This window comes from Zalophus californianus, chromosome 11, assembly GCF_009762305.2.
Source record: "Zalophus californianus isolate mZalCal1 chromosome 11, mZalCal1.pri.v2, whole genome shotgun sequence".
In the NCBI taxonomy this organism is placed as follows: domain Eukaryota; kingdom Metazoa; phylum Chordata; class Mammalia; order Carnivora; family Otariidae; genus Zalophus; species Zalophus californianus.
In genome coordinates, this window is record NC_045605.1 from 45861299 (window position 1) to 45884317 (window position 23019).

The following is a 23019-nucleotide window of genomic DNA, read 5'->3' on the forward strand; positions in this document are numbered from 1 at the left end:
GACCCATAACCAGCAATGAAATTGAAGCAGTAATCAAAACTCTCCTGACAAACAAGAGTCCAGGACCAGATAGCTTCCCAGCGGGATTCTACCAAACATGTAAAGAAGAATTGATACCTATTCTGAAACTGTTTAAAAAAATAGAAATGGAAGGAAAACTTCCAAACTCTTTCTATGATGCCAGCATTACCTTGTTCCCAAAACCAAAGACCCCACCTAAAAAGAGAATTGCAGACCAAAATCCTTGAGGAACATGGATGCCAAAATTCTCACCAAGATACTAGCCAATAGGATCCAACAATACATCAAACGGATTATTCACCACAACCAAGTGGGGTTTTTCCTGGGCTGCAAGTGTGGTTCCACATCACAAATCAATCAATGTGATACACCACATTAATAAAGGAAAGGACAAGAACCACATGATCTTCTCAATAGACACAGAAAAAGCATTTGACAAAATACAGCATCCTTTCTTGATAAAAACTCTTTACAGTAGAGATAGAAGGAACATACCTCAATATCTTAAAAGCCATATATGAAAAATGCACAGGGAATATCATCCTCATTGGAGAAAAAATGAGGACTTTTCCCCTAAGGACAGGAACATGGCAGGGATGTCCACTCTCACCACTGCTGTTCAACATAGTACTGGAAGTCCAAGCCTCAGCAGTCAGACAACAAAAAGAAATAAAAGGAATCTGAATCAACAAAGAAGTCAAACTTTCACTCTTCACAAACAACATGATACTCTATGTAGAAAACCCAAAGGACTCTACCCAAAATTGCTAGAACTGATACAGGAATTCAGCAAAGTGACAGGATATAAAATCAATGCACTGAAGTCACTTGCATTTCTATACACCAACAATGAAGCAGAAGAAAGAGAAATCAAGGAATCAATCCAATTTACAATTGCACCTGAAACCATAAGATACCTAGGAATAAACCTAACCAAAGAGGCAAAGGATCTGTACTCTGAAAACTATAGAACACTTATGAAAGAACTTGAAGAAAACACAAAGAAATGGAAAAACCTTCCATGCTCATGGATTGGAAGAACAAATATTGTTAAAATGTCTATGCCACTCAAAGCAATCTACACATTCAATGCAATTCCTATCAAAACACCATCAGCACTTTTCACAGAGCTGGAACAAACAATCCTAAAATTTGTATGGAACCAGAAAAGACCCTGAATAGCCAGAGGAATGTTGAAAAAGAAAACCAAAGCTGGTGGCATCACAATTCCAGACTTCAAAGTTGTAATCATCAAGACAGTATGGTACTGGCACAAAAATAGACACATAGATCAATAGAACAGAATAGAGAACCCAGAAATGGACCCCCAACTGTATGGTCAACTAATCTTCGACAAAGCAGGAAAGAATATCCAATGGAAAAAAAGACAGTCTTTTCAATAAATGGTGCTGGGAAAATTGGACAGTCACATGTAGAAGAATGAAACTGGACCTTTTTCTTATACCATACACAAAAATAAACTCAAAATAAAAGAAAGATCTAAATGTGAGACAGGAATTCATCAAAATCCTAGAGGAAAACACAGGCAGCAACCTCTTTGACCTTGGCCACAGCAACTTCTTGCTACACACATCTCCAAAGGCAAGGGAAACAAAAGTGAAAATGAACTACTGGGACTTTATCAAGATAAAAAGCTTTTGAACAACAAAGGACACAGTTGACAAACAAAAAGGCAACGTAGGAATGGGAAAAGATATTTGCAAATGTCTTATCAGATAACAGGGTAATATCCAAAATCTATAAAGAACTTGTCAAACTCAACACCCCCCCAAAAAAAAACAAAAACAAAAACAAAAACAAAAAAGTCCAGTCAAGAAATAGGCAGAAGAGGTCTCTTGCTGCAGCGACGCGAGTGGGAGCACCAGGCGCCTGGCTCGGAGCGGAACTCCACGGATCGCTTTAAGAAAATGGCAGACAAGCCAGACATGGGGGAAATCGCCAGCTTCGATAAGGCCAAGCTGAAGAAAACGGAGACGCAGGAGAAGAACACCCTGCCGACCAAAGAGACCATTGAGCAGGAGAAGCGGAGTGAAATTTCCTAAGAACCTAGAGGATTCCCCACCCCTGTCATCTTCGAGACACCCCAGTCGTGATGTGGAGGAAGAAGAGCCACCTGCAAGATGGACACGAGCGACAAGCTGCACTGTGAACCCGGGCACTCCGTGCCGACGCCACCGGCCTGCGGGTCTCTGAGGGGATCCCCCCCCAATCGGACTGCCAAATTCTCCAGTTTGCCCTGGGATATTATAGCAAATTATTTGTATGTTTAATGAAAATAAAACACACCTCGTGGCAAAAAAAAAAAGAAATAGGCAGAAGACATGAACAGACATTTCTCTGAAAAAGGTATACAAATGGCCAACAGACACATGAAAAAATGCTGAACATCAATTGGCATCAGGGAAATGCAAATCAAAATCACAATAGGATACCACCTCACACCAGTCAGAATAGCTAAAATTAACAACTCAGGAAACAACAGATGTTGGTGAGGATGCAGAAACAGGGGAACCCGCTTACACTGTTGGGAATGCAAACTGGTGCAGCCACTCTAAAAACAGTATGGAGGTTCCTCAAGAAGTTAAAAATAGAGCTACCCTATGACCCAGCAATTGCACTACTAGGTATTTATCCAAAGGATACAAACATAGTGAATGGAAGAGGCACATGCACACCAATGTTTATAGCAGCAATGTCCATAATAGCCAAACTATGGAAAGAGCTCAGATGACCATTGACAGATGAATGGATAATGGAGATGTGATACATATAAACAATAGAATATTGCTCAGCCATCCAAAAGAATGAAATCTTGCCATTTGCAATGACATGAATGGAACTAGAGGGTATTATGCTAAGTGAAATAAGTCAGTCAGAGAAAAACAAATACCATATAATTTCACTCATATGTAGAATTTAAGAAACAAAACAGATGAACATAGGGGAAGGGAAGGAAAAATAAAACAAGATGAAAATTGAGAGGGAGGCAAACCATAAGAGACGTTGAACTCCAGGAAACAAACTGAGGGTTGCTGGAGGGGAGTGGGGTGGGGTGGGGGAAGGGATAATTGGGTGATGCGCATTAAGGTAGGCACTTGATATAATGAGCACTGGGTGTTATATGCAACTGATGAATCACCAAATTCTACCTCTGAAACTAAAATAAAAAGAAGAAGAAGAAAGAAAGAAAAAAGTGAGATAGAACTTGATCTTGAACTTCAAGATTTTGCTTGCTCAAAAAAAAAATATCAAAATCAAAATTTTCCTAAGGATTTTAAGAGGAAGCAGTGTTTCAAAACATAATATTCAAAATGTCCAAGATACAATGCAAAATTATTCAACACACAAAGAACCAAGAAAATGTAACTTCTTTACAAGGAAAAAGATAACAAATGCCAACCCAAAATCACCTCAATATTGGAATTCTCAGATGAAGACCTTAAAGCAGATATAACCATAATCCATGAGATTAAAGTAAACACTATGAAATGAATGAAAAGATAGATGTTCACAGGAGAGAAATAGAAACTATTTAAAAAAGGAAATTTTGTAACTGAAAAAATATAATGCAAAATTCATTAGGTTCAACAACAGAACATAGACAATGGAGGAAAGAATCCGTGAATTTGAAGACAAATTAACACAAATTATCCTATCTGAAAAACAGAGAAAAAAGTGAAAATAATAATGAATAAAGCTTTCAAGACCTGTGGGAATATATCAATAGGTTTAACATGCATTTCATTGGATTCTCAAAAGGAGAGAAGTGCAGAACAAAGATGTGAATAATGGACAAAACCTTCCCAAATTTCATAAAATACAAAATTTTAAAATTCAAGAAATTCAATAAACACCAAACATAGTAAACCTCACAGACCACACCAAAGATATATCATAATCAAACTACTGAAACCAAAAATAAAGAAATCTTGAAACAGCCAGATAAAGACACATTACATATAGAGGGACAATGATTCAAAAGGCTGAATTTTTTTATTAACATATAAGGTATTATTTGTTTCAGAGGTACAGGTCTGTGATTCATCAGTCTTAACACAATACACAGCATTCACCACAACACATACTCTCCCCAGTGTCAATCACCCAGCCACTCCATCCTTCCCATCCCCCTCCACTCCAGCAACCCTCAGTTTGTTTCCTGAGATTAAGAGTCTCTTATGGTTTGTCTCCCTCTCTGGTTTCCTCTTGTTTCATGTTTTCCTCTCTTCCCCTATGATCCTCTGCCCTATTTCTCAAATTCCACATATCAGTGAGATCCTTTGATAATTGTCTTTCTCTGATTGACTTATTTTGCTTAGCATAATACCCTCTGGTTCCATCCATGTTGTTGCAAATGGCAAGATTTCATTTTTAGATGGCTGAATAATATTCCATTGTATATATATACCACATCTTCTTTATCCATTCATTTGTCAAAGGACACCTGGGCTCTTTCCATAGTTTGGCTATTGTGGACATTGCTGCTATAAACATTGGGGTGCAGGTGCCCCTTCAGATCACTACATTTGTATTTTTGGGATAATTACCCAGTAGTACAATTGCTGGGTTGTAGGTAACTGTATTTTCAACTTTTTGAGGAACCTCCATATTGCTTTCCAGAGTGGCTGCACCGGCTTGCATTCCTACCAACAGTGTAGGAGGGTTCCCTTTTCTCCACATCCTCACCAACATCTGTCATTTCCTAACTTGTTAATTTTCACCATTCTGACTGGTGTGAGGTGGTATCTCATTGTGGGTTTGATTTGTATTTCCCTGATGCAAGTGATGTTGAACGCTTTGTCATGTGTCTGTTGGCCATTTGGATGCCTTCTTTCAAAAGGCTGAATTTTTCATCAGAAATGATGGAACCAGAAACAGTAGAATAAAGTCCATTCAAAATGCTATTTCCAGCAAAAATGCCCTTCAGGTGTAATAGCAAAATAAAGACACTCTCAGATGAATGAAGACTAAAATATACTGTTATAGACTGAAGTGTAACTCCTCAAAATTTGTATGTTGAAGTCTTAACATCCAGTGCTTCAGAATGTGACTATTTTAGGGCACCTGGGCGGCTCAGTTGGTTAAGCGACTGCCTTCGGCTCAGGTCATGATCCTGGAGTCCCAGGATCGAGTCCTGCATCAGGCTCACTGCTCAGCAGGGAGTCTGCTTCTCCCTCTAATCCTCCCCCCTCTCATGTGCTCTCTCTCTCTCACTCTCTTTCTCAAATAAATAAATAAAATCTTTATAAAAAAAGAATGGGACTATTTTAGACATAAGGCCTTTAAAGAGGTTAAGTTAAATTAAGTTAAAATGAGGGCAGTAGAGTGGGCCCTAATCCAGTAGAACTGATGTACTCATAAGAGGCAAAAATTAGGACACAAGATACAAATTCAAAGGCAAGCAAAAGATAGAAAATAATAAAGAGTAGAAATTAATCACGTTGAGAAGAAAAAGAAGGTAGGGTAGGGGCGTCTGGGTAGTTCAGTTGGTTAAGCGACTGCCTTCGGCTCAGGTCATGATCCTGGGGTCCCAGGATCAAGTCCCACATCAGGCTCCCTGCTCAGCAGGGAGTCTGCTTCTCCCTCTGACCCTCCCCCCTCTCATGCTCTTTCTCTCATTTTCTCTCTCTCATATAAATAAAATCTTAAAAAAAAATGAGGGTAAATTAATGGAACCAAAAGCTGGTTCTTTGAAAGACTAATATATATTTTTTAAAAGTTCTAGCCAGACTGACCAAGAAAAAAAAAAAACAAAAATGAATCCTTATATTGAGAATCAAAGAGGGGATTTCACTACAGACTCCACAGACATTAAAAGGATAAGGGAACACTACTAACAACTGTATGCCCATAAATTCAACAACAGCTGAGAGTCCATGATGCAACCTACCAAAATTGAATTCATCATTTAAACCCTCCCAGCAAAGAAGACTCCAGGCGTGGATGGCTTCATTACTCAATTCAACCAAGTATGTAAGAAAGAAATAATACCAATTATATACAGTATCTTTCAGAAGATAGAAGAAAAGGGAACATTTCTCCCCTCTTTTTATGAGGTCATCATTACCCTGATATCAAAACTTAAGACTCTACAAAATGCAAAAACCAAAACAACATTACAAAATAGGATTAGAACATTACAAAAAAAAAAACCCACATAATAAGCTTTTAACACATGAATTGTAAAATATCCTTCCTTCTCCCCCTCCTATCCTTCCATAATCCTGCAAAACCACACCCAACCAAACCCCTAAGAAAGCCCTCAGACACAGTTATACAGCCTTGACCCAAGGGAAAAATGCCAGTAGCTGCAAGTGTCTTACTACATGCCCTCTGATGCAGGGCTTGATGCACGGAGTGGAATTTGGGCTGAATTTTAGATCCCATTCACCCTGTGGTAGGCTGAATAATGGTCCCCCTAAACACCCATATCCTAACCCCTGGAACATGTGCATGTCACCTCCTATGACAAATAGGATTCTGCAAATGTGATTAAGGATCTTGAGATGGGGAAGTTATCCTGTAGTATCAGGTGAGCCCTAAAGGTAATCAAAACTGTGTTGATAAGAGATAGGCAGGGGGAGATTTGACTAAAGGAGAAGTGAAGGCAGTGTAACAACAGAAGCAGAAAGAGATTTGGAGATGCTACACTGCTAGCTTTGAGGATGGAGGAAGGGCCATGAGTTAAGGAATGTAAAGAAGGGCTCTAGAAGCTAGAAAAGGCAAGGCAAAGGATTCTCCTCTCAGAACTTCTGAGAAACCAGGCTTGCCAACACTTTGACTAGCCCAATGAGACTGATTGCAGATTTCTGACCTCTAGAGCTGTAAGAGAATAAATTTATATTGTTTTAAGCAACTAGGTTTGTGGTAATCTGTTACAGCAGCAACGGAAAACCGGGAACTGGGCACTTAAGTACACAGCCCAATCTGCACGGCTATTCAAGATGGCCTGCATATTGTCCACTGCTTCTTCTTCTATCCACAGACTAGTAAATTAAGACAGAGGCAGCAACTAGTAAGCAATTCTTCTTTCTTAAATTTCTAAGGCCTCCCCCAGCCTGACGTCTAGGCATGGGGGCATATGTTTTGACTCGTTCTATCTCTAGCTCCTTTCTCTCTGGTCCTCAAATGCACTGGAAATAGAAGTTCTGGGACTAAGCTTTTGTTTTTGGAGGGGGGCTGGCAAATAGCTACCCGCTTTTCTTGGGGTGCCTCAGAAGAAGGAAGTTGGCTTATGATGACAAGATAGGGCCTACACATTCCTCAGTCTCCTGGCTGAAGGCCATTGTAATACCATCTTAACCACTAATGAATTCCAGCATACTACACATTACTATGAGAGCACAGTGGAAGGAAGGATTATATTAAAAGTGTGTTTATCAGACTGATTATGATCTATTTACATTAGTGGATTTTTAAATCAATTTTGTTCAGTCTAATCAGAATTTCTAATGAAATAAAATAGAAATTATCAGAATGTATTGCAGATGGATGGGTAAGCATAGCTCTATAAAACCTTAGTCTCAATTATACACACAAGCACGAGTTCTGTGTTGCAATATGAAATATATTTCTTTTACTAAGTCTTAGTCAGAGGGTTTGAAAAATATTGGAATATGAACTTTCAAATAGCTATCCCAACTCTCATCTCACTGTTCTTATGAAGAGTCAAAGAGAAAGACAAAAATGGACATAGTTCTCTAAAACTGAAAGGGCATTTTCAATAAAGTCCTCACTTAACTCACTTTTGATAGCTTGAACTTGTAATGATACTGAAGGAAAGCTATTCAGAGCAAGAATTCTTAACTTATGTCCAGGTGGTCTAGGAAACCTCTGATTGTATGCAAAATGTTGTAGATGAAAATGGACATATTTTTAGGAAAAGGTCCACATTTTATATAAGATACCCAAAAGAGTCCACAAACTTTTGATACATTAATCTTGTCTGGCAGTGCCATAATTCTGGGAATGGCAGAACTTGATGATAGTAATTCAAATTGATTTAGGAAAAGACATTCTGATTGAGTCAGGCCTAATAACAGGGTTGGACTAATACAAGATGAGCGGTTGATATCAGTAAAGAAGATACCAGATTATGAAGACTTTTTCTAAAAAGAGACTGTCCTTTATTATATAAAATCAGTTGTGTTAATGATGGGCTATAATACAGGTTGATTCTTAAAATGGTTGATAGAAAAACATATTTGGTTTCATAACATAACTCATATAACCACGTCTCCATCTTTGTCTTGATAGGCAGGAACATAGGGCCTTGTCATCTCTTGCCATGACCTCTTGTCACTCCTCACCTAGCTATTTCCTATTTATCCTTACAAATTCATTTTAGGCCTCATCTCCTACAAAAGAGTTCCCTCTCCGTGCCAGGCTCAACTAACACAAGAGCTCCACCTTGCTCTTCCATAGCAACCAATGCACAGCACTATTAGGTACTTACCTTGTTACATGGAGATTGTCTAAGTCACATCCCACCTCTGCACCGCACGGTAAGTGCTCTGAAGGCAGACAGGGACTGATGAATCTTAATCTCCGGGTCACCAAAAATTAGCTGGGTGCTTGGCACACAGTAAGAATCAGTACTCGCTACCAATGACAACAAATTATAAGTTCAGTTCCTACAGCATAAACTTATCAAAATTGGCTAAAGTCTTTTTTTCTTTAACAACGCAGTATATATATTTTAAAATATATTAATACAACACTGTTATAGTAATTTGTTAGATATTTGAGACAGAGAAGTACTCCAAGGGTGTAGCAGGTATGGACTTCAGGCAAGTCAGGCAAGTACGGGGGAAAGGCTATGGTTGTAAATCTTGATTGGTGATGACTGGTCCGGCACGCAGTGATCTTCTGAGAAAACGGAAGTGGCAATGTAGGAAGCTTGTGAGGAGAGTTTCCAGACAATTCCAGCATATTTATTTCCATAGAAAAAGACAACATTAGCAACAAAATTTGCTTAACATCAATTTGACTAAATACCTTCCCCTTAACAATTCAGGGCTCCAAACATTCTTATTTTGTATCTGTGGTATAAACGATGTTTTGGATGTCTCACCACATATACTTTCCCCCATTTTCTAAGAAAGATGTGGCAGACAGAAAGTGAATAGTCTAAGAGACTGTATTCCTAGCTTTTGTATTTCAGAAATCTAGACTTCACTTGGCTTTGTTCATTGGTTTACCTGAGGTGGAAGGACAGGGCAGATGGAGCAAAGGTAAAGGATGAAGATAAATGAGTGAGGTTTTTGGGTTAGAATACCCCTGCCTTAAATGAACATTGGTCCTTTAGCAGGAACTTATTCCTTTTCCTCAGCACATGCAGCTTAAATATGAATGCTGGTGAAGCAATGAGAGAAGACAGCGGCACCTGGCAAGTCAGCCAGACTCCCCTCACAGCATACACTTAGCCCAACATAAACCTATAATGGAATGGTTAACTGGAAGGGCACCAAGCTGGGGGGCTCTGTCAGTTAAGCATCTGCCTTCGGCTCAGGTCAGGATCCAGCCCCACATTGTCATCAGGCTCCCTGCTCAGCGGGAGAGAGCTCCCTCTTTCTCTGCCCCTCTACCCCTACCCGGCCCCCATCCCCACCCCTGCTCATACTCTCTCTCAAATAAATAAATTCTTTAAAAAAAGAAAGAAGGGCACCAAGGGAGTGTGATCCCCTGAGGTCCCAACAAAGTCCCAGGTGTGTCTTCAACTAGAAAACTCAGAAAGCATTGCTCTGACCACTTGTGGCAAATAACCTGATTTACCTCTGGAATGATCCATCTCTGGAATGTTCACATAGACAGTTCTCTGGGGAGAGATAGCAAAATTTACCATGATGCATAGTCAGGTATGTAGAAAATATTTATTAGGACACTGTTCATTACAGATGAAGAAAAGACAAAGTTTCTTACACAACATCACGGAGTAGCAGGGCTGGGTCAGCAGCACCTCAGGAGCCAGAATGAGGCTGGGTCCCCCATTCCCAGCCCCCAGTGGCAGCAGGGTTCTGTGGGGACAGGAGGAAGACAGGGGAGACCCTGCCTGCGTGAATGCATTAAGAGGTGAAAAAGCAATCCTCTCCTGAAAGCACCAAAACAGTGCAATAACTTTTTCCCTCTAAAGTAAAAATAGGTAGTTTCACCATCATACCTAAACATTGAAACGATACAAATTTTCCCCAGGAAACCACGAATCCAAACTTTGGGTTTTATACAAACAACCGGGAGCCATGCAGGTACTTGTTGAGTGGCCACAGGTTGCTCTCACCCACACTGGAGGTGCGCCTCTGGCACTGCTTGCAGCGCCGATACTTCTCACACTGGTCCAGAAGGAAGAGCTTGTCTGATGCCCTGCGGAAAGGGGAAGCCGAGCAGTCATCATCAGGCGCTCCCTGAGGCCATGCCAGGGGCTGAGTTTAGAGACCAGCACAGTAGAAGAGACGGAAAGAGAAGTCACACCTGCTCCCTGCCCCCCAGGTGCTCACCACCCACCTGTGACGGCCCACCTGCCGTCCCCCCCACACACACTGCTTCCCACAGCTCAAGCCAGCGGGGCATCTCCTGCTTCCAAACCTCTCTTTATTTGATCACAAAAACTCCTCTGTTAGCTTAAGTCAGGCAGGTGTCTGCTTTCTTCATCTTACAAATGAAAAAAGTAAGACAAAAAGATGAGCCGCCTCTCCAAAGTTAGTGTTAATTCTCAAAGCCATGACTAGATTCCCTAACACTAGATTGTTGATCGATAGCTGGGGGCAGGGGGCACGGATCTAATACATGTCAGGAAGATGTTCTTGGTTGGTTCCATCGCGGGCACCTCAGTTTCCCAGTTGCCGATCTTACACACAACCCCCTGACTCTGCTCTTAAATGACCATTCTGTCAGCCTTGGATGTGTTCAGATGGAAAGTCCCTCTCCCTATTTCCAACTAGTTATTTCCAAGGAGAAGTCCTACCTCCCCCCTACTCCCACCCCACGCCTCCCTACCCTCCACAAAACGACAATAAAGCTAGCCTACACAGAGGCAAACATCGGGGCAGAGATGGCAAGTATGTAACATACAGCACGGCATTCTCCAATCCCATCCTCGTAACAGTCTTCTAATACATCACACAGTAGCTCCTACTGAACCCAGAATTCTCTTCTCCACCAGAGGTGCTAGGCAGCTACAACCAAAGACCTGAAGTTGGCCCTGGAAACCTGTCTGCCATGCCAGGATTTCAGGAAAGTCCACGAGGAGCAGAGGGAGTTTCTCTGCAAAGCCCTGGAGGTTCCAATCGGGAATTACCGCTCAAAAGCCTTCTCCTCCAGGTCCCGCTGCCTCTTCATTGCAGCACTGCTTTCCCAGTCTTCCTGCAAGCTCTGGTTGATTCTGTTCACCCGCTCGAGCTCAGCGTTTCTGTCCGCTGAGTGCCTGGAGAGAAGAGCATGATCTACTTCTGTTCACAATACAGGAAATGGCAGGCACCGACCTTGGGAGCCCCATTCCCATCATGGTAGATTAAACAGAAACATTCTGGTTTTGTTCACTACTCTTTGAAATATACTAAAAGGCATGAACACTGAACAAAGAAAAACACTAAAAACATTATAGCTCTCAAATAGTTTATGGGTCTAGGACCTTTCATCTTCAATCCAGGTTTAAATTAGCAGAATTGAAACCTTTTTCCAGTTAACAAATGCAGCCTTTAAAGCCATTAATTTCCTTTGAGGCTAATTTAACTAAACTGAAGAATCATCTCAAATGGATTTCCTATACTTTAGGTTTCTTTCCTTTTATTCCAGTCTCTCAGCTGTCAGTAATCAGCCCACGAGTTGCTACAGGCATGGTACAAGGCAAAGTAGACAGGAATACAAATGAATGGCTAGAGAGGGGGAAAGAAACAGAAGTGACTGGCAAAGGAAAATGAAATCAAGAAAATACTTAACATTGTGAGGAACATAAAAAAGAGAGAGAGAGAGACTGTTTGGTGAAGGTCATGATATCAAAGAAGTGATTGTAGTGTCTCTCTCTTCAAGTACCATGCCCCAGAATTCCCAATGGTAGGTGTCTCTATTACTGGTCTCCAGATGCTCAGCCACTGCTGTTGTGAATCATCTTAAACCTGGTTCAAATTATTTATATGTGTCTATTTCTTGCCAGACTGAAACTCTTACCTTCAGTTCTCATTAAAGTCCAGAAAGGACTTCACTAAATGTGACCATTGATTTAGCCCACTCTGCAGGGCTCTGTGTTATAGGCAGCAACCGCCACTAGGTGTCAGGACGCTCTGATAAAAATCAGCAATGTACTCTGTGCTGGTTCACTTGTCCTAAAAGAACATGGCCACATTTTCCTCTAATGAGCACTGATTCAACAATTCAGCTAGTGTATAGTCATTACAAAGTTTAAATGAAATAATATAGAGAAAGTGCCAGTGCCTATCACAATGGGAGCTCAATGACTGAATTGTACCTGTTACATATCTATCTATCTATCTATATCTCTTATAACCTTTTTTTCCTTTTCATTGTGTTTTTTAATAGTAAAAACCACATAGGGATGCCTGGATGGCTCAGTCCGGTAAGCGCCTGACTTGGGCTCAGGTCATGATCTCAGGGTCCTGAGATCGAGCCCAGTGGCAGGCTCCATGCACAGCAGGGAGTATGCTTGTCCCTCTGCAGCTCCCCTCTCCCCCTGCCATACTCTCTCTCTCAAGTAAATAAATAAATAAAATCTAAAAAAAAAAAATAGTAAAAATCACATAACATAAAACTGACCATCTTAAACATTTCTAAGTGTAGAGATACATAGTGTTAAGTATATTTACATTGTTGTGCAACCAATATCTAGAACTCTTTCCATCTTGCAAAACTAAAACTCTATACTCATTAAACAACTCCCCATTCCTCCCTCCCCCTAGCTCCTGGTAGCCACCATTCTACTTTGTTTCCATGAATTTGACCACTCTGAATACCTCACAGAAATGGAATCATACAATATTTGTCTTATTATGACTGGCTTATTTAACTTAGCATAATGTCATCAAGGTTCATCCATGCTGTAGCATGTCATAATTTCCTTCTTTCTGAAAGCTGAGTAATGTTCCATTGTATATGTATAACACATTTTGTTTATTCATCCCTCTGTGACAGCTTCCATTTCTTGGCTACTGAATGCTGTTATGAACATGGGAGGGCAAATATCTCAAGATCCTGCTTTCAACTCCACCAAAAAAAAAAAAAAAAAAAAAAACCCTACCTGAACTGATCAATGAATTCAGTAAGGTCACAGGATACAAAATCAATGTACAGAAATCTGTTCCATTTCTATACACTAATAATGAAACAGCAGAAAGAGAAATTAAGAAAAGAGTCCCACTGGGGCACCTGGGTGGCTCAGTCAGTTAAGTGTCCCACTCTTGATCTCAGCTCAGGTCTTAATCTCAGTGTCATGAGTTCAAGCCCCATGTTGGGCTCCACAATGGGCATGGAGCCTACTTTAAAAAAAGAAAAAGGAAACAATCCCATTTTCAATTGCACCAAAAAGAATAAAATACCTAGGAATAAACAACGAAGGAGGTGGAAGATCTGTACTATGAAAATTATAAAACATTGATGAAAGAAATTGAACACAAGGGCTCCTGGGTGGCTCAGTTGGTTAAGTGTTTGCCTTCAGCTCAGGTCATGATTTTAGGGTCCTGAGATGGACCCTGCTTAGTGGGGAGCCTGCTTCTCTCTCTCCCTTTGGCCCCTCCAACCATGCCCTCTCTCTCTCTCAAATAAATAAAATCTTTAAAAAAAGAATGAAAGAAATTGAACACAAACAAATGGAAAGATAGTCCATGCTCATGGATTGGAAAAACAAACATTGTTTAAATGTCCATCCTACCCAAATCAATCTACAGATTTAAAAATGCAATGCCTATCAAAATACCAACAGCATTTTTCACAGAACCAGAACAAACAATGCTAAAATTTGTATGGAAACCACAAAAGACTCTGAATGGCCAAAGCAATCTGGAAAAAGAAAAACAAAGCTGGAGATGTCACAATTTTAGACTTCAAATTATATTACAAAGATGTAGTGATCAAAACAGTACAGTACTCGCACAAGCATACACACGTAGATCAGTGAAAAAGAATAGAGAGCCTAGAAATAAACCCATAACTATATGGTCAACTAATCTTTGACAAAGCAGGAAAGAATATCCAATGGGAAAAAGATAGTCTCTTCAACAAATGGTGTTGGGAAAACTGGACAACAAAATGCAGAAGAATGAAACTGGACCACTTTTGTATACCATACACAAAAATAAACTGCAAATGAATTAAAGACCTAAATGTGAGACTTGAAACTGTAAAATTCTAGAGGAGAGCACAGGCAGTAATTCTCTGACATTGGCTATGACATCTTTCTAGATATATCTCCTGAGGCAAGGGAAACAAAAGCAAAATTAAACTATTGGGACTACATCAAAATAAAATATATATAAAGAACTTATACAACTCAACACCAAAAAAAACACAAATAATCCAAATAAAAAAATGTGCAGAAGACATGAACAGACATTTCTCCAAAGAAGACATACAGATGGCCAACAGACACATGAAAAGATGCTCAACATCACTCACCATCAGGGAAATGCAAATCAAAATCACAATGAGATATCACCTCACACCTGTCAGAATGGCTAAAAATCAAAAACACAAGAAACAAGTGTTGGTGAGGAGGTAGATAAAAAGGAACCCTTGTGCACTGTTGGTGGGAATGCAAACTGGTGCAGCCACTGTGGAAAACAGTATGAAGGTTCCTCAAAAATTAAAAATAGAACTACCCTACAATCCAGTAATCGCATTACTGGGTATTTACCCAAAGAAAACAAAAACACTACTTTGAAGGGATATATGCACCCCTGTGTTTACTGCAGTGTTATTACAATAGCCAAATTTACATTTTACACCCCAAGTGTCCATTGATAGATGAATGGATAAAGAAGATGTGGTGTATATATAGAAGATACATCTTCATATATATATATATATATATATATATATATATATATACACACCCTCACAATGGATATTATTCAGCAATAAAAAAGAATGAAATCATGTCCTTTGTAACAACATGGATGGAGCCAGAGAGTATAATGCTAAGCAAAATAAGCCAGTCAGAGACAGACAAATACCAGACGATTTCACTCGTATGTGGAATTTAAGAAACAAAACAAATGAACAAAGAGAGGAAAAAAGACAAACCAAAATAAACTAAGAATAGACTCTTAGCTACAGAGAACAGATGGTTACCAGAGGGAGGGAGGTGGGGGATGAGTGAAATAGGTAAAGGGTATCTTGATAAGCACTGAGTAATGCATAGAATCTTGAATCACTACATTGTACACCTGAAACTAATATAACACTGTATGTTAACTACACTGGAATGACAATAAAATAAAGTAAGAACTTTTTTAGTTAAAAAAAAAAGATCCTGCTTTCAAATCTTTTGGATATACATATAGAAGTGGAATTAGTGAATCATATGGTAATTCTATTTTTAATTTTTTTGACGAACTGCCATGTTGTTTTCCACAGTGGCTGCACCATTTTACATTCCTACCAACAGTGCACAGGGTTTCTATTTCTCTACATCCTCACCAACACCTATTATTTTCTGCTTTTTGATAGTAGCCATCCTAACCGGTATGAGGTAGTATCTTTCTTTTTTCTTTTCTTCTTTTTTTTTGTTTTTGCTTTTCTTTCTTTTTCCCTTTTACAACATAATTGCATCTTAATGGTTTTGTCTACCAGTGAATAGACAGTTTTCTTCCTTTCTAATTTTTTGAATAGTCTAAAAGAAGTACTTGTTAAATGTGTCATGGCACATGTGGTATAAGAAAAATCTTTAAATATTTTTGATTTAGACATTGCACAGATATTATAATACAAGATAAACGAGAGCACATTTTATCTTTGCACTTGTGAAACCTTATGGCACTGTTCCTCAAACATATGTTTTCTTTTCATAAAGCCCTAGGGGGAAGAAAAGATAGCCATCTTATCTATGTTACAGTGATATATACATCTTAAACAGTAAAAGATGTTCCCCTACATCTGCATAAATGAGTTGCAAGGGGAAGAGTGAAAAGTCTGCTAACTGCTTACTTCATTCAGACTGCCATAGACTTGACATTGCAGGATAGATATGTGATTGGAATTAAGTTATTAAATTGTGTGATATAAACCACAGGTACATTTGCAATCTCGCCATCCTACTTTGCTACCTTTATTCACTGGAGTGGAGAATCCCTGTCTCTCAGGTTCAGATAAGCAAAATTAAATAAAACATGAACTACTTCTTTCCTGGAAGAGGCAAAATCTAGTTAAATGCTAAATGGCGTCTATTCCAAACAGGACAAAGGAGGACAGCTGGTGCTGAAGAAGGCTTACTTGCACACATTGCAGAGTATGGAGGCCATTTGTTAGCCAGGAGCTACCTCATTCTGGTTTTGATGTGCATTTCCCTAATGCTCAGTGATGTTGAGCACCTTCTCAAATGCTTTTTGGCTACTATTGTGTTCTTTGTAAAAGGGGAGTTTTATAAGTCAGTTTAATTTAGATGCCAAGCAAGTAGGAAATTAACTGGGCCTACAGGGGAGGCCACAAGGATTCTCACACGACTGCTGGTGGAAGCAAATTGCCATACATTTTAGAAAGCAACCTGCTGGTATCTGGTAATATTTAAAATGTGCCATACACTTGATCTAGCAGCTCCACTTTTAGGATTTTATCCAACAGAAACAAAAGAACCAGTATAAAGATATATATTAAAAATGTTTAGTGCAAAAATCATTGTAATAGCAAACCATCTGGAAACAAGTGACTCTTGATCAATAGTGCAAAAGTTAAATTATAGTAATCCATGTTGTAGATATTATGCTGTCATTAAAGAATGAGTTTTGTTTCTATGTACTGACCTAAATATAAATTAATGATGCATTATTAGGTTAAAGAAAGACTGGGTGGCAGAGTAACATATACAGTCTCGCAGGTCTTATTTTCATTTACAGAAGGAGAAGGAAAATATATATGTGGATATTGTTTGAATATATTTGTAAAGAGTAGGAAAAAATATAGAAGGCTGGGGGAGATTATTAACCTTTTTTTTTCTTTAAATTTTTTATTGCTATGTTAACCACCATACATTACATCATTAGTTTTTGATGTAGTGTTCCATGATCCATTGTTTGTGCATAACACCCAGTGTTCCACACAGGACGTGCCCTCTTTAATACCCATCACCAGGCTAACCTATCCCCCCACCCCCCCTCCCCTCTAGAACCCTCAGTTGGTTTTTCAGAGTCCATCGTCCCTCATGGTTCGTCTCCCCCTCCGATTTACTCCCCCCTTCATTCTTCCCCTCCTGCTATCTTCTTCTTTTTTTTTTCTTAACATATATTGCATTATTTGTTTCAGAGGTACAGATCTGTGATTCAACAGTCTTGCACAATTCACAGCGCTCACCATAGCACATACCCTCCCTAATGTCTATCACCCAGCCACCCCATCCCTCCCACCCCCTCACCACTCCAGCAACCTTCAGTTTGTTTCCTGAGATTAAGAATTCCTCATATTAGTGAGGTCATATGATACATGTCTTTCTCTGATTGACTTATTTCACTCAGCATAATACCCTCCAGTTCCATCAATGTTGTTGCAAATGACAAGATCTCATTCCTTTTGATGGCTACATAATAGTCCATTGTGTATATATACCACATCTTCTTTATCCATTCATCTGTTCATGGACATCTTGGCTCTTTCCACAGTTTGGCTATGGTGGACATTGCTGCAATAAACATCGGGGTGCACATACCCCTTTGGATCCCTACATTTGTATCTTTGGGGTAAATACCCAGTAGTGCAATTGCTGGGTAGTATGGTAGCTCTATTTTCAACTTTTTGAGGAACCTCCATACTGTTTTCCAGAGTGGCTGCACCAGCTTACATTCCCACCAACAGTGTAAGAGGGTTCCCCTTTCTCCACATCCCCGCCAACATCTGTCATTTCCTGACTTGTTAATTTTAGCCATTCTGACTGGTGTGACGTGGTATCTCTCTGAGGTTTTCATTTGGATTTCCCTGCTGCCAAGCGATGTTGAACACTTTTTCATGTGTCTGTTGGCCATTTGGATGTCTTCTTTGGAAAAATGTCTATTCATGTCTTCTGCCCATTTCTTGATTGGATCATTTGTTCTTTGGGTGTTGAGTTTGATAAGTTCTTTATAGATTTTGGATACTAGCCCTTTATCTGCTATGTCATCTGCAAATATTTTCTCCCATTCTGTCGGTTGTCTTTTGGTTTTGTGGACTGTTTCTTTTGCTGTGCAAAAGCTTTTTATCTTGATGAAATCCCAATAGTTCATTTTTGCCCTTGCTTCCCTTGCCTTTGGCGATGTTTCTAGGAAGAAGTTGCTGCGGCTGAGGTCGAAGAGGTTGCTGCCTGTGTTCTCCTTTAGGATGTTGATGGACTCCTGTCTCACGTTTAGGTCTTTCAACCATTTGGAGTCTATTTTTGTGTGTGGTGTAAGGAAATGGTCCAGTTTCATTCTTCTGCATGTGGCTGTCCAATTTGCCCAACACAATTTGTTGAAGAGACTGTCTTTTTGCCATTGGACATTCTTTCCTGCTTTGTCAAAGATGAGTTGACCATAGAGTTGAGGGTCCATTTCTGGGCTCTCTATTCTGTTCCATTGATCAATGTGTCTGTTTTTGTGCCAGTACCATACTGTCTTGATGATGACAGCTTTGTAATAGAGCTGGAAGTCCGGAATTGTGATGCCGCCAGCTTTGGTTTTCTTTTTCAACATTCCTCTGGCTATTCGGGGTCTCTTCTGGTTCCATACAAATTTTAGGATTATTTCTTCCATTTCTTTGAAAAAAAGTGGATGGTATTTTGATGGGGATTGCATTGAATGTGTAGATTGCTCTAGGTAGCATTGACATCTTCACAATGTTTGTTCTTCTAATCCATGAGCATGGAACGTTTTTCCATTTCTTTGTGTCTTCCTCAATTTCTTTCATGAGTATTTTATAGTTTTATGAGTAGAGATTCTTTGCCTCTTTGGTTAGATTTATTCCTAGATATCTTATGGTTTTGGGTGCAATTGTAAATAGGATTGACTCCTTAATTTCTCTCTCTTCTGTCTTGCTGTTGGTGTATAGGAATGCCACTGATTTATGTGCATTGATTTTATATCCTGCCACTTTCCTGAATTCCTGTATGAGTTCTAGCAGTTTTGGGGTGGAGTGTTTTGGGTTTTTGACATAAAGTATATCATCTGCAAAGAGTGAGAGTTTGACTTCCTCCTTGCCGATTTGGATGCCTTTGATTTCTTTTTGTTGTCTGATTGCTATGTTGAATAGCAGCGGTGATAGTGGACATCCCTGCCACATTCCTGAACTTAGTGGGAAAGCTCTCAGTTTTTCCCCATTGAGAATGATATTGGCTGTGGGTTTTTCATAGATGGCTTTTATGATATTGAGGTATGTACCCTCTATCCCTATCCTCTGAAGAGTTTTGATCAAGAAAGGATGCTGTACTTTGTCAAATGCTTTTTCTGCATTATTGAGAGGATCATATGATTCTTCTTCTTTCTTTTGTTAATATATTGTATCACGTTGATTGATTTGCAGATGTTGAACCAACCTTGCAGCCCAGGGATAAATCCCACTTGGTCGTGGTGAATAATCCTTTTAACGTACTGTTGGATCCTATTGGCTAGTATTTTGGTGAGAATTTTTGCATCCATGTTCATCAAGGATATTCGTCTGTAATTCTCCTTTTTGATGGGGTCTTTGTCTCGTTTTGGGATCAAGGTAATGGTGGCCTCATAAAATCAGTTTGGAAGTTTTCCTTCCATTTCTATTTTTTGGAACAGTTTCAGGAGAATAGGTATTAATTCTTCTTTAAATGTTTGGTAGAATTTCCCTGGGAAGCCATCTGGCCCTGGACTTTTGTTTCTTGGCAGATTTTTGATGACTGCTTCAATTTCCTTAGGGGTTATAGGTCTGTTCAGGTTTTCTATTTCTTCCTGGTTCAATTTTGGTAGTTGATACATCTCTAGGAATGCACCCATTTCTTCCAGGTTATCTAATTTGCTGGCATAGAGTTGCTCATAATATGTTCTTATAATTGTTTGTATTTCTTGGGTGTTGGTTGTGATCTCTCCTCTTTCATTCATGATTTTGTTGATTTGGGTCATTTCTCTTTTCTTTTGGATAAGTCTGGCCAGGGGTTTATCAATCTTGGTAATTCTTTCAAAGAACCAGCTCCTAGTTTCGTTGATCTGTTCTACTGTTCTTTTGGTTTCTACTTCATTGATTTCTGCTCTGATCTTTATTATTTCTCTTCTGCTGGGTTTAGGCTTTCTTTGCTGTTTTTTCTCCAGCTCCTTTAGGTGTAGGGTTAGGTTGTGTATTTGAGACCTTTCTTGTTTCTTGAGAAAGGCTTGTATTGCTATATACTTTCCTCTTAGGACTGCCTCTGCTGCATCCCAAAGATTTTGAACAATTGTGTTTTCATTTTCTTTGGTTTCCATGAATTTTTAAAATTCCTCCTTAATTTCCTGGTTGACCCATTCATTCTTTAGTAGGATGCTCTTTAGCCTCCATGTATTTGAGTTCTTTCCGACTTTCCTCTTGTGATTGAGTTCCAGTTTCAAAGCATTGTGGTCTGAAAATATGAAGGGAATAATCCCAATCTTTTGGTACCAATTGAGACCTGATTTGTGACCTAGAATGTGATCTATTCTGGAGAATGTTCCATGGGCACTAGAGAAGAATGTGTATTCCATTGCTTTGGGATGGAATGTTCTGAAAACGTCTGTGAAGTCCATTTGGTCCAATGTGTCATTTAAAGTCTTTATTTCCTTGTTGATCTTTTGCTTAGATGATCTGTCCATTTCAGTCAGGGGGGTGTTAAAGTCCCCCACTATTATTGTATTGCTGTCAATGTGTTTCTTTGCTTTTGTTATTAATTGCCTTATATAATTGGCTGCTCCCATGTTCGGGGCATAGAAATTTACAATTGTTAGATCTTCTTGTTGGATAGACCCTTTAAGTAGGATATAGTGTCCTTCCTCATCTCTTATTACAGTCTTTGGTTTAAAATCTAATTTGTCTGATATAAGGATTGCCACCCCAGCTTTCTTTTGGTGTCCATTCGCATGGTAAATTGTTTTTCACCCCCTCACTTTCAATCTGGGGGTGTCTTTGGGTCTAAAATGAGTCTCTTGCAGACAGCATATTGATGGGTCTTGTTTTTTAATCCAATCTGATAGCCTGTGTTTTTTGATTGGGGCATTGAGCCCATTTACATTCAGGGTAACTATTGAAAGATATGAATTTAGTGCCATTGTATTGCCTATAAGGTGACTGTTACTGTATATTGTCTCTGTTCCTTTCTGGTCTATGTTGCTTTTAGGCTCTCTCTTTGCTTAGAGGACCCCTTTCAATATTTCTTGTAGGGCTGGTTTCATATTTGTAAATTCCTTTAATTTTTTGTTTGTCCTGGAAGCTTTTTATCTCTCCTTCTATTTTCAATGACAGCCTAGCTGGATATAGTATTCTTGGCTGCATATTTTTCTCGTTTAGTGCTCTGAAGATATCATGCCAGTCCTTTCTGGCCTGCCAGGTCTCTGTGGATAGGTCTGTTGCCAATCTAATGTTTCTACCATTGTAGGTTACATATCTCTTCTCCCGAGCTGCTTTCAGGATTTTCTCTTTGTCTCTGAGACTCGTAAGTTTTACTATTAGATGTTGGGGTGTTGACGTATTTTTATTGATTTTGAGAGGGGTTCTCTGTGCCTCCTGGATTTTGATGCCTGTTTCCTTCCCCACATTAGGGAAGTTCTCTGCTATAATTTGCTCCAATATACCTTCTGCCCCCCTCTCTCTTTCTTCTTCTTCTGGGATCCCAATTATTCTAATGTTGTTTTGTCTTATCTTATCGCTTATCTCTCGAATTCTGCCCTCGTGGTCCAGTAGTTGTTTCTCTCTCTTTTTCTCAGCTTCTTTATTTTCCATCATTTGGTCTTCTATATCGCTAATTCTCTCTTCTGCCTCATTTATCCTAGCAGTTAGTGCCCCCATTTTTGATTGCACCTCATTAATAGCCTTTTTGATTTCGACTTGGTTAGATTTTAGTTCTTTTATTTCTCCAGGAAGGGTTTCTCTAATAACTTCCATGCTTTTTTCAAGCCCAGCTAAAATCATCATTCTGAACTCTAGGTGCGACATCATACTATTGTCCATATTGAGTAGGTCCCTGGCAGACGGTACTACCTCTTGTTCTTTTTGTTGAAGTGATTTTTTTCATCTTGTCATTTTGTCCAGAGGAGAATAGATGAATGAGAGAACAAAATGCTAACAGGTTAACCACATTCCCAGAAAATATACTCTAAACAAATCAGAAAAGATGTGAAACCAGGGGGAAAGAAAGGGAAAGACAGAAAAAAGAAAGAGAAAAAAAAAGGAAAAAGATAAAGATAAAAACAAACAAAAACAGAACAAAACAGAAAAAACAATATGATCAAATATGATCAGGCTAGTGCACAGATCAGTGCCACGCACTAGATTTTGGATGTATTTTGGTCTGTTAGAAGAAAGTGCCTCCTAAAATTTTAAAGAAAGAAAGACTTATATATGTACAAAATAAGGGTTGATACAATGAAGGGATGGAATATGACTGTAAAGATGAAAATTATAAAAAATTTTAAAAAAGGAATTGATAAGGTGCTTGAAAAAAGAAAGAAGATGATTAAAAAAGAAAGAAAGAAAGAAAGACAGAAAGACAGAAAGACAGAAAGACAGAAAGACAGAAAGACAGAAAGAAAGAAAGAAAGAAAGAAAGAAAGAAAGAAAGAAAGAAAGAAAGAAAGAAAAAGAAAGAAAAAAAAGGGGAGAGAATGTGATCAGGCAGGAGACTAGAAC

At 39.2% G+C, this 23019-nt stretch overlaps 2 protein-coding genes across 7 annotated transcripts in view; one reads left to right on the plus strand and one right to left on the minus strand.

The window, feature by feature from the left end:
• The first annotated feature begins 1891 nt into the window (after positions 1-1891).
• Positions 1892-2347, plus strand: LOC113914744 (thymosin beta-10). Its single transcript, XM_027580224.2, has one exon. The coding sequence runs from the start codon at positions 1950-1952 to the stop codon at positions 2082-2084; it is 135 nt and encodes a 44-aa protein (XP_027436025.1). The 5' UTR covers positions 1892-1949; the 3' UTR covers positions 2085-2347.
• Positions 2348-8187: 5840 nt separating this feature from the next.
• The window catches only part of CCDC81 (coiled-coil domain containing 81), a 51906-nt gene continuing 37074 nt past the window's right edge, over positions 8188-23019 (minus strand). Inside the window, exons 14-18 of one of the 6 annotated variants that reach the window (XR_003517455.1) lie at positions 11336-11461; positions 10319-10401; positions 9964-10058; positions 9817-9859; positions 8188-8910 (exon numbers count right to left, since the gene is read on the minus strand). Coding sequence is in view for 3 of the 6 variants with exons in the window: in XM_027579646.1 (XP_027435447.1) it covers positions 9991-10058; positions 10319-10401; positions 11336-11461 (277 nt within the window). In the remaining 3 variants the exon portion in view is untranslated. Of the gene's footprint in view, positions 8941-9816; positions 9860-9912; positions 10402-11335; positions 11462-11788; positions 11913-23019 lie in introns of those variants that run through there. The other 5 variants (XR_003517456.1, XR_004819419.1, XM_027579646.1 and 2 more) reach the window with 5 other exon arrangements.